Source organism: Amblyomma maculatum, chromosome 1 (genome assembly GCF_055883805.1).
Source record: "Amblyomma maculatum isolate TAMU_Amacu chromosome 1, ASM5588380v1, whole genome shotgun sequence".
In the NCBI taxonomy this organism is placed as follows: Eukaryota; Metazoa; Arthropoda; class Arachnida; order Ixodida; family Ixodidae; genus Amblyomma; species Amblyomma maculatum.
This window is the reverse complement of record NC_139344.1, coordinates 418,632,537-418,644,807: the sequence shown is the minus strand read 5'-3', so window position 1 is coordinate 418,644,807 and position 12,271 is coordinate 418,632,537. Positions and strand designations below refer to the sequence as shown.

General features: G+C 44.8%; 1 protein-coding gene across 1 annotated transcript; it reads left to right on the top strand.

The window, feature by feature from the left end:
- Nucleotides 1-717: 717 nt before the first annotated feature.
- LOC146209193 (neprilysin-1-like) lies at nucleotides 718-8,368 on the top strand. The gene is made up of 3 exons (XM_084597294.1): nucleotides 718-723; nucleotides 1,251-1,554; nucleotides 6,561-8,368. The coding sequence occupies exons 1-3, from the start codon at nucleotides 718-720 to the stop codon at nucleotides 8,366-8,368; spliced, it is 2,118 nt and encodes a 705-aa protein (XP_084453420.1).
- Nucleotides 8,369-12,271: the final 3,903 nt, after the last annotated feature.

Here is a 12,271-nt window from a genome sequence, read left to right as displayed (position 1 = left end):
TCAGTGCACGTTAAAGAACCCAGGCGGTTGAAATTTCCGGAGTCCTCCACTACGGCGTCTTTGATAGCCTGATTTGCTTTGGGACGTTAAACCCTACAAACCAACCAAACCAACCAACCTTTCTTAGTGTTTTATTGTTTATCGCCTGACTCTTTGCTGTATTTATATTTTTACCGGTTTTAATTGTTTCTTCAGCCATAGGCATTTTACACCTCGTAATGTTAATTTTTTTTTTTAAATTGTACCCTTCTTTGGGCGCCTTCAATTGCTTCTGCCATTCGGGTTTAGTTTGTTTTAGTGTGTTTTGTTCTCACCAAGACCCTCTACACTTCGATTTTTACGTTTTACATTTTATAGATTTTGCCGCTTTTGCGTTTCCGCTTCATCTTCCATTATTGTTAATCTATTTCTTGTTTTCCGTCGACGGCTGTTTTTTCACCGCAACTTCAATCATTAACCAAATCATTTAACTCACTGACGTGACTATCTTCCGATGACCAGTGGCAGAGCATTATTGCCATCGATGTACCACCCCCTGTTCTATTCGCTATATAGCCTCTGCCTTTTTGCAATAAACCTCAGTTGATAGTCAGCGCCTTGGGTTTGTGTATCCTTGTGTCTCTGTACCCCGTCTCTTGCGCTGTTCCTTCACCACCGACATGGTATCAAGGTTCATGGCTGCAGACAATTTCAACTGGGAGACATTGTAACTCTTATATGGACGTGGGCCATTTCGACTCAAAACATAACTCCTTACTGGCCCACTTCCTTTGTATTCACTACCGTATTTGAAACCTCTCCTCCAAAAACTTCTCCTCCAAGCTGCTACCGAAATACTAGGGGCTCTACCACGTCCTTGAGTGCACTTCGCCCGTCAACTACATCGTTGAGCGCGTCACGGCCTTGCAACATCTCCGACGACGAGGGTGTGAGACTCTTTATGTCTCTCACCTAAAACCATACTACAACCCACACATGTTGATCTTTAAGGCGCCAGGACGGATCGCTCTTCGGGAGGGGGGGGGGGGGGGGGGGGAATTGCGAAGATAACCTGGTGCCAGCGCGCCGGCAAAAGACGCGATTACTAGCAGTATACGAGCCCATACCTGCAAATGGTTCTCTCGAGCTTGCCTACAATAAATCTCGTAAAAATTTATTTCTACATTTGGCTATTTATCCAGTAGGGCTATTTACCCGGCAGTCGTCACCACGTTTCGTACGCACTAAAACGTTTTCTTGCTCCTTCACAGGTGGAGAGTGGTACCCGCGTCATGCATGCGTTGGAGCGGGCTCGCTCGGACCAAAAGTCCACAAGTCTGGGCCTCATTCTGCTGCTTTTCTTCGCGATACTCTTCGTGGCTCTCATCGTGCTGGCGCTCCTGATCAAGAAGCAGCGGCCCCGGGAACCGCTAACCTTGTGCACCTCGCAAGACTGCCGCCGCCACGCTCAATTGCTTCGCGAGGCGCTCAATCTGTCCATCGACCCGTGCGACGACTTTCACGCCTTCGTGTGCAGTTCATGGGAGCAGCGCACCGCCAACGCATCGGCCGCAGGTGAGAAGGCTGCGGCAGATTTTGACGCTTTTGAGTTTGATTAGAGACACAAAGCTTGTCCTTCGCTATTATGTCCTTTGGAATAGAGTGGAACATATTACTTATCCTAATAACAAAGTGTATTGCAAGAGAATGCGGTAAAATATATATAACTGAATTTTTCCCTGCGCGGTTTCGGTTTTATATGTCAATGAGGACTGCAATATCATAGACGATTTAAGGTCATGTTAGGCGAAAAAAAATTTTTTGCTGTCACAGTTTTGTTCATTTCATTTGCACCAGCTCTTACTCAGTGCTACCCGAAAGGCAAAACACTAAAGAATGAATTAACTGCGATTTCAGTTTTCTCACATGTTACGCGACCAAAGCGCATCTATTATATCCCAGCTACTGTTCGCAGGTTGAAACTGAAACTTGACCTGCGCGATAAAAATAGATATATCAGAATTATATAACCTATAATTAATTAGTTGTAATATAATTTAGAATTTATGCAAAAATGCTGCGGTCCCTAACGTTTTAAACGCCTGGCCAGTTGTGCCGAAAATCGGCCACCGGGTGTCGACGTTGTTAGCGAACAATTATGAGTCTGTATCGGGCAGTCGTATTTTGCCGCTGACAGAAGTCAGTGCAGTCGTCGCAGTGTGTCAAGTCGCGAGAACTACAAGGCATGTCCCCGTTGGCAGGGGCTGCAAAACAGCTGCTTTGAAATGGAAAGGTGAGGGGATCGAAACATATGGGCCCCCCGTATCTCGATTAAGAAACGCTACTGCTAGGGAGGGGGGGGGGGGGGGGTGAGGGGGGTTATATCGATGTCGGGCGGTGTTTCAAATTACGTGGCAGCTGATTATAGCGTAAGATAACAGAGCCATAAATCAAGAAATTTGTGATTAGGCGTGGAGTAATGTTCACAGAGACCAATGACGACTGCTCCGATTACCCCCGCTCAGACAGGAGCCATTGCCGCTGATAAGGCATAAATTTGAAGGCGGAGCTTAAATGGCGCACATTTTTACAAATGTCCTTACCCTAATATAAAGGAAGCAGTGAGGCTTCCACAAACACTAGGTTAGGTGTTAAGTGTTAAGTAGACCACATTTTGTATTGTGAAAGAAATATTCCGGCAGCCAAAGTTAGAACCCGGATGGCCGCAGCTATGTCGTGAAGAGGCGTAACTAAGGTCATCTCAGCCTGCCATGACATTTGAATTTACGTTATCTCGGGCAGGAGGTGCCAACTCAGGTTGCTCCTTTCATATAGGAGAGTGATACCAGAACCAGCCAGCCAGAACGCTTGCATTCTCGTTACCCTTACGACACGTGGACACGTTCATACGGCTTGGTTGATGCGTGACTTCATATTTGGGCTGGTAGCTTACGCTCTCGCGTCATACCCTTACAGGATGAGCTTAAGTGTCCCCAATAATGTAGCCCCTTACACGGATAGGGCGTGATAGGGGGATAATGTAGCAGACAAAAGAAGCTTCCGCCATTGCTTTTGCGATTCAGCTAGGTTTAATCATGCAGAGCTAAAGCAAAACTAACTAAAAAAACGTTCTTACCCTTGAATAAAGGAAGCAGTCGGGTTTCCACAAAAACTAGGTTCGCTTTCTCGTTAACCGCGTTTGCAGCCGTTGATAGTAGTCATTTTTTAATGGACCACACACAATTTGTACTAATACGGAAATACATCCACAGCTGGTTCAACTCAGCAGCATTATCGTCGTTATTGCCATTCAATTTTTCTAGGGTCAGGTTAGTTACACATATATACATATTCTGTCTTTACAGAATAAATGCTTTTTGTAGAAGTGGATGTTGTATTACTGCCTCCGTTTTCCAAGAGCTGTTGACGAGATTATGAGGGGGTTCTAGAAGGTGGTCGAAGCCTCCTCTACACTTTTAACCATCTGGGAACCGTTGCGTACTTGTATAAAGTGGTAGGGATAAGAAAATTTTCATTGGGAGTTTTCTTCCTTTGGTTCTTACGCCTTGCAAACATTCTCAACCGCGTGGTGTTCAGTAATAAACAGTAAATGATTTACAGTTGTGCTTTCTCGGTCACGTTGCATCAATATAGGCAGCAACTGGTGAAAGAAGTCATGAGTAGGACTCAGATCATGTGGTGACGAGCAAAATTGTTAAACAGCTATTTGTTTGCTCTCTGTCATTCCCTTTCTTGGCAAGGCATACGTGGTTCAAGCAGATGAAAGCCATGAAATGTGCAAAAAAGCTTTGATTTGGTTTATGCGGTTTGGCGTCCCAGAGCGGCTCAGGCTAAGCGAGACGCCGGTGCTTACAGATGAAAAAAGTCTATACCGTTTGTTTTAACGCTGCACTACGCATTCTGGTTTTCACAGCTACCGCAAATACCACGTGAATATTTACGATGATTATTACAAAAACCGTAAGAGATACGTATTCTCAATCATTTGTGCATGTAGACTACACACAAAGGCAGACGTTAGGATTGTGATATGGCGCTACTAATAGACGAATAATAACAAAAATAAACAAGGATTTACTTCATTACTTTATTTGTTTACAGAGCATCTGCGTTTTCCGGGGTATTGTCACCGCGTCAGGACAACTAATAATTGTTCACAACAATAAAGATATACTTGGTTATATTTGAATTTAGGGCGCATGATTAGGTTGCGAAATCGAAGGCTGCCAGCATAGAAGGGGAACTCTAGGCTTATATTGTTTGGATGTCACTGTATTTTCAAGCACGTTCAGTTGTTTTAATGACAATGGTGCCATTTCTTATGCAACTGCAGACTCAGACGCCATTTTGTTTCATGCTGTAACCGGTAGCGCTATTTTGGAGGTCATACAATGCGCAGCGACAGTGACATCATCATCATCATCATCATCATCATCATCATCATCAGCCTGACTATACCCACCGGTTCTGTGCTAGCTGCATCCACTTGGCCCCTGCGAACTTCTTAACCTTATCCGCCGAACTAACTTTCTCCCGCCCTCTGCTCATATTATAACATATTATAACATATTATAACATCATATTATAATTGTACAATGCCAAAAAAAAAAAAACACTCGACAAGATAATAGATATGTTGTAAGCCAGCTTACTCAGATAATATAAGGGCTTGGCTCATCTTTGGACCTGAGGGCCTCCAAGTTTTAAAATATATTCTTGCACCGTAAATCAAAATAAAAAAAAAACGTTTTTATTCAGGACTAGATATTTGCCCAGCGATTATTTGTTTTTTACAATTACCGCCAAGCTGTGTGATCGACAAGTAACGACCGCGCATACGTTTTTGTCCTGTTCCTTAAAACCATAATCTGTACATTTAGACCGAGGTACATTTGAAAAGCAATCAGCAGGTGTACGATTTTGTTCCTTTTCAATGCCAAAAACAGGTTCGTCAGCACAGCAAGTATCCAGTTTAGTTTCGTATGCGGAGCTTACATCAGTTTTGTGATGTAAGACAGCGAGAAATGAATCACGGCTGCATGTTCTGCAGGAAGAAATGGGCCACAAAATCGACACAATTAAAGCCCTTGTCACGAAACGTTCTTGACACGTGTTAAGTATTAGAAACTTGCGGTTGTATGTGTTCTAAATGTCAAAATTTGCGAGATCTTTGGAACTTAATGTTCTTAGAAAATGAAATGAGAATTTCGTATGCGCTCGAGATCTATATACCTCTTTGGGCCATAGAGGTTCTTACCTCACCTAGAGGGAAAGCTGTGCTGCCGTCTATGGGAGTTTACATGGAGTTTCCAGACGACCAGTTCAGCCACCATGGGCGCTGAAAGCATCATGGGCCGGAGAGCTACCGAGTGCAGAACTACAACTTTTGGCCGAAACTAATGCAAAGATAAACGTTTTTCTACCGAAAATAATGTCCTAAGATTGAATATTGTGACTATAAATTGCAAAAAGAGAGAAAAACAGCATGTCAGTGTGAGATTTATCCAATATTCACTATGGGTCTTTCTTCTATTGGCTTAGTTTTGAGCAGCACAAATACCAATATTTCGCACTTAATAGGCACACTTTAAAAGGAAGAAACGTTCTGGAATTATTTATGGTTGAGCAATCACTTAAGTTTTTAATGGCATTTCGGGAAACAAAAATCATTTAGTGGTGACGTCTGCTTTTGCGCCTTCGCTACTATGGCTTTCGCGGTCTATGTACGCACCTTCAGATGATGATGATGAAGAAAAAGAAACATCGCAGTAACGCCACTCCACGTATCCGAGAAAAACCGACTGTCCCGCAACAAGTAGCACACCGGCCCATGATTTTTAGCGAGCCCATGGTGGCTGAAGTGCAGCGCCCTCAGCTTTCCTCTAGTTAGTGTAAGGAGCCGACCGGGTACTGTAGTCGTGAAAAACAGTTTCTGGAGGTGCACTAGGCGTTCAAGACGTTAGGTTTCACCGCGGTGTCCTTTAAAGAATCCTTTTTCTCGCACCAGTCGCTTCTTCAGCAGCGCCGAAAAAATCGGACCCCGCAGATAATAGCATTCCTAATGAGCGGCTTTATTCATAGCTGCAACAATTTACTTCTTTTTTTATTTAGCCGGTGGGCTATAGTCGAAATAAAATTCACTCGGGCTTATGAGTGTTCTAATCGGTTTGATAGCCCGGTCACTCGATGTATGTATTGCTCAAATCATGCGAGTTTAGAATGGCGAAGCTTAAGGGACAAACTGCTATCAGTAATGAAATACACTGAATGCAAAAAGCACTCAATACTGAAGCTTATTTCTCTTGGCTGTTTCTCAGTTCCTTCTTTTTCTTATTACTCTTCGTTTATTGGTCTTTATTTCCACATTTCTTCATGTGTTCATTTTGTAAATTCCCTCTTTTCTATCTTTAAAACACCTCGAAACTAACTGTACCTCAATCCACGAGAACTGTGATTAGCTTTGCCATTAACTGATGTTTGCAATCTCAGTAACCGATTTTTGCTGCTGCATGGGACATTGTTGCTAATTAACATACGCCTGTGTTGTCCCTATTGCGCAGCAGTTTACGGGGACCGCTTGAAAGCAGCATCCGCGGAGAGAGTCATTAGCGAGCTGCAGTCGGACCTGATCCACCTGGAAGGCGCTTCCGCGAAAGAAGCGAAACAGACTGCTCATCTGGCCTCGTTGTTCTACCGCAGCTGTGCAAGATCGAACGGCGCTAATGAGACGCATGCTACGACAGCCAAGTCCAGGATTGAGCAGTTTCGCGATCTACGGAAAAAGATGCGTCTCTTGTGGCCAGAAGAGCTACCTTCCTTGAGCCTGGAGCCCGTAGACGTGATGCTAGATCTAGCCATCAACTGGAATGAAAACTTCCTCTTCGACGCTCAGCTCGTCAATGTGAGCGGCAGGCCTGTGACACTTTTCTTGACTCGAGGAAAGCCTCTTGTTGGCTGGGTGCACTACTTGGAGCCCCCTGATTACGCCGCTTACGTCACTACCTACTTCCAATACTTGGGCTTTAAAAAACCCACCAGAGGCAACGAAGTTCCCCCTGACACCCTCAGAAACCTGACACGCGACTTCCTTGCCGTGAAGATGGACAGCGCGAGTGGTGAGCGTAATCAAACTTGGTTTCGCTTGGATCTCTTCGACAATACTACCCCATGGATAGAACCAGGCCTTTGGCTCAGCTTCCTTAACAAACACTTTTCGCCGGACCTGAGTTGGTCGTCGGACCATTGGATCGTTGTGGAAGACTCGAGACTTATCGAAGGCGTCCAGAGCCTATTGAAGAAGTACAACAACAGACAGTTTCTAGTGGGCCTGTCCTGGATCTTTCTTCAAACACATCTTTGGGCGATCCTAGACTTGCCGCGTATAAGGTTTGACACCGCAGCGACAGACGAAGTTGTCTCCGCGATGAAAAAGTACAGCTGCCTCGAGTACGTTCAGTCGCGCCTCGGATCCCTGGTGCTGCCCGACTCGAGTGTCCTGCCATCGAAAAGGCAGCACGAAGAAATCCTTGCAACGATTGTGAACGCAACTCAAGGCCTCATCAAAGATCTACGATGGAATGGAGATGGACGACAAGCGGCGTTGTTCAAGACCAGGTACATCACGATCAGCCCGTTCCCGTACCAGGCTTTCTACGACGCGGAAAGGCGCGAAGCGCTGTACGCAACATTTCCACTTATGGGGACAGACTTTGCCGCAGACTTCGTGAAGTCATCTCTGTGGTTCCAATCGAAGCGTAAAGAGCGGAACCTCCTGGGGCTGTACGGTCGTCGCACTTCATCTGGCCACACAGAGCCCTCTTACATCTACGTCTTGAACAGCATCCGTACCTCTATGGCTACATTCGAAGCACCACTGTATTATGCCAAAAGCACTTATTCTGTGGTTAGCTCGGGTGTGGGCTCAATACTGGCTCGAGAGGTTGCCCGTGCTTTCGACCCCACGGGAAGCGAGATGGACGAGGAAGGACGCAGCTTGACCTGGTGGGGACCGGCGAGGTCACGCGGCTACCTCGAGCGCCTCACGTGTGATCTCAATGCGAGCGAGTGTTGCACTTCCATGAAGCTTTTCCCGTCGATTCCGGGCCTCGAGATCGCCTTCCATGCGTACAAGAGACAGGTGAGCTCCGATAAGGAAGGCTCCGTTGACCGCAGGCTACAGGGTCTCGAGAACTTTAGTGATGACAAGATATTTTTCATCACCTACTGTTACGTCATGTGTGCCAGCAAGTCGGCCGAAGGAGTCAGCTGTAATATCCCGCTCAAAAACTTCCAGCCCTTTTCGCAGGCGTTCGGCTGCGCACTGGGCGCAAGGATGAACCCCCGTCACAAATGCGGCTTCTTTTCTTGACCTATACGCTTGTGCTCTCACCTCTCGCAGAGATTTTTTAGCGCATCCGAACAGGTCTTTAAGCTAGCATCGAATCTAATTAGCGCGTTAACGCATTTGTGTGTGTAGTTTCCAGATGTTATTTCTATCACATTCGGTTGTATGAACACTTCACTAGTGTTATCTGGCATTCGCAGCACTCTATTGTCATGCTGATAGTTTCAGGTTCAATAATTTACATTTTTTAATACTTTGTGAGTAATATGCGCGGTTTGCGAAATTTCGTTTCGAGAATGTGAACGTTTCTTCGGTGTGGAGCGCGTATTTTGCTTCAGCATCGATGAGCTCATTTATGCAGAACCTTCATTTTCACTTTTCTGCATAGCCACAGTGTCTTCTCACTCAATTTTTTCAGATTATTAGAACTGCGCTCTTAGCGAAAACAAGTGAGATCAGGATCAGCTTCAAGGGTGTTGCGGGAACATTCGACAGATGAACTGCTGGGATACCCATCGGTCACCGCTTTCGACCAGTATCATACCACATCAAGGTGTTCGCAAGAAATCTATTTTTGAGTTTATGCAGCCTACAAGATATTGCGTCTGTACACAATGCACCCAGTACATCCGTATTCAGGGAATATGGGTTTCTCGAAATAAACTCCACAAATGCGACAGCCTAGCTGCGTAGAGGTGTTGTGGATAATCCTCCTGCATTGTACTTTTGCCCTGCTGGTGTCAGTGAGTAACATGACCTGACAAGAATCAAGTTTGAGAGCTTACCAATGCTAGAACCACAAAAACGTGGCTGATACTCAAAAAACTTCGCCCTCTAGTGCAAAAAGGAGATAAATTTTTAATGGCTGGTAGCTAGCCCAGCTATAGCCGGAAAAAGCAATGTATACAGTAACCATCGACGCCATTGCGACATTAAGACATTAATGAGATTAGAGTTGTGTATAGCTTCTCAGAGTTTCGCATGTTTCATCCACGTCGCATCTGCATATTTATTCGGTAAGCACAATCCCATAATTCCAAGGCATCTACGCATGCCGATGAGCTATCACGATCTGTAGTATGGACAGCTTCTGGAAATGCCAGTTTCATCTACTGTTCACGTGCTTTGTTCTTTTCTTTTGTTTTAGTGCAACATACTCATTGTTCAGTAGTATACTCAATAAAAAAGCATACACATTTATTACTTTTTTTGAAGTTGTTCATATAAAGATGGTTTAATTTAAAAATAAGCGTTTTTGCCCCTCAAGAAAAAAAAAAAACTTTAATTTGTGGCGCTTACATAAGGTGTCGTCGCGCACTCCAGAATCAAATCTGCCAATATGTTGTTGAGATAGTAATTTGTGCCATTTGTCTCACTGCGATAGTATCTTTTCTACAACAAAGCCCGTTTGACAACCACAAGGTTGCTGAGAACGCAGTTGCTCCAGCGGTACCTTGAAGCCTGCCCGTTGGGTACGAGAGCGCTGAATATTTCACACATTTTCAATGTTTAGGTTAACATCATGGCGGACCACGAGCAGCTGCTGTCTGCCGTAAGGTGCGTGTACATAATCTCCAGGTCAGGTCGATGTAATGTTGTGTTCATTTGTCCAAGAGTACCCACTGCCAAACGCATTCGTGGAAAATGAAACGGTAAAAGAGGCCGAGAGCCCTAATTGGGTCTTTTCTGGCGTACGCAATTGTGCCCTCCTAATGCTGCTCCCTCTGTTTGATCCCAGTGGAAATTGTCGTGATTGAGACGTTAAGGCCAAATTGACCCCGAAAACCAAAATATCAATATAGGCTCTCTGATATAATGCGCCATTCTCTCTCATTGCAGTAGCGAGAACTCTCTTGAACAATGAACAGAATACACAGTGGATTCTAGTCCGATTGATGTCGTTTCAGCTGTTTTCAACAAAGGGAGTATGAAAGACTATCCAACGGAAACCTGGCAAATGTCCTTTCAAAGGCTGCGCAAGCTATTCATCTACGATGCTGAGCCTTAAAATACCGTCATATGATAGTGGCATAATATGTCATCCTACTGTAAACACTTGCTCCGTATTTCAATGCATCAGGCAGCCTTCCAGGCAATATGCGTGCTGCGCTTTGGAATCGCGAGACAAAACAGCGCCGTTATCCGCAAGGGAACGAATACAGTCACGCGATCTGCGGAGCCTTGAAATATTCGCTGTAATAAAGGAGTAGGCTTATTCTGTTGCGTAGAGCTGCTCTCTACGAACTGCGACCAGAGGTCTTGGTTGCAATATTTCAACTTGCCAAGTACACGAAGTATCAAGCCCTCCTTCCTGAACAATTCGTGCCGGTTCATCGAGTCGCTGATTGGTGCCAGACACATCTGCTGCAACAAGCCACTTCGACCTAACACTGCATCGACGTTCCTATATGTGTGATTTTTCCTTGTGTGTGTATCTATTTAGAGGATAGCATCCACTTACGCATCCGGTCGGACTTGCACATTCTGAAAGCAAACAGATTGAATTGTTCGCAATGAAGAAAACTAGCATTGGGCTTTGTATCCTGCTTCTCTTGGTAGTGATCTCATCAAGATTTGCGAAAGCAGGAGGCGACGGTGGACGCAGTCAGGCTTCGCAACCGACGGCCAAGACCAACAAGCCCAGGGCTGGTGGTCCAGACATCATGACCAATAACAACGGGGCCAACGGAAACGACAAGTGCTCTCAAAACGACCAGAACAAGGACTCAGGACACGAAGAGAAACAGCAGAAGACGAAGTAACGCGTGCGAAATGTGCTGGTCCTGCGGGTGGCCGCATGGCCGATATCAGGAGTCAGAACAACACGATACGGTATGTCCCGGATAGCGCTGTTCGGAAAATAACAAGTCCCTGGAAAGTTGCAGTCTTGACAGTTAACTGCATGATTCCCGGCCAAAACGTAAATATTCAAACTTGAAAAGCAGGACGGGATAATTTGCCATGGTCTGTCTATATTTGGTTCCTTAAAAGATAACGAAATCACAACTTCGCGAGACACTTCATGGGATCGCGAGATGCATACCTAAAGATTTCATGTTTCTTTTTCTGTCGAGATTTCTCCGACCACGTTTACGCATGACAGCGTTTAATTGCATCCAGTAAAATAGCTTTAGAGAGCAAAAAAAAAAAAAATAGTATTCTTCGGATTGTTTTGTTTTATCATGCTTGTAGGTATGCTGGCTGTAGGTTGTTTCTAGCTATCGTTAATAAAATTCACGCATACAGGACGAGAACCAGCTTGTAGTTTTCATGTCGATCATACCTGCCTATAGCTCTGCGAATACAGCGACTACACCGGACATTTACATGACAATTAGTCGTTAAGGGGTTTTAATCTGATGGTTTTTATGTTCGCAAATGCAGACATTGCGCATTGTTCTATTTGATGTCGTACTCAGTGTCAGCACCACGAAATGAAAGAAAGCGCGCATGCATGTGCAACTGATATTATTTGTTTTCTTTGCACACTTCTGTTAGATGCATAATGTTACACAATTTGAATGGCTATTCCTTTCTTTGTGACATCCGTGACACTCTAAAACTTAGTTCTATCTTTTTCACTTTATAACTATGGAATATCATTTTTTACTCTTTTTATTTCGATCATCGCTTGCATTCGTCCATTTCTTCTAGGTGACTGGCATTTGTCTTACTTTTGCTTCTTTTTAACTTTTTAGTCTTGCGTCGTTGCTTTCGTTTTGTGGACAAAGTTATGGTTAAATAAATTGAGTTGACGATTGCGATCAAGACGTACATCACTGTTCACCGGTACACGTTAAACCTCACCGAAAAACCGGCGTCGGCATTCGTGTGCTGGCAGGCGGTAACTGACAGCGGATATGGCCGTGAACTCACTGGGCCCAGGGTTTCCTGCTGTTACGTTTGGCAAAAGCTGAAATCGGGCTC

Bases quoted from the DNA above. Each gene is read 5' to 3' on its own strand.
- LOC146209193 (XM_084597294.1), top strand. The intron at 1,555-6,560 runs GTGAGAAGGCTG...CCTATTGCGCAG, and splicing joins CGCCAACGCATCGGCCGCAG to CAGTTTACGGGGACCGCTTG.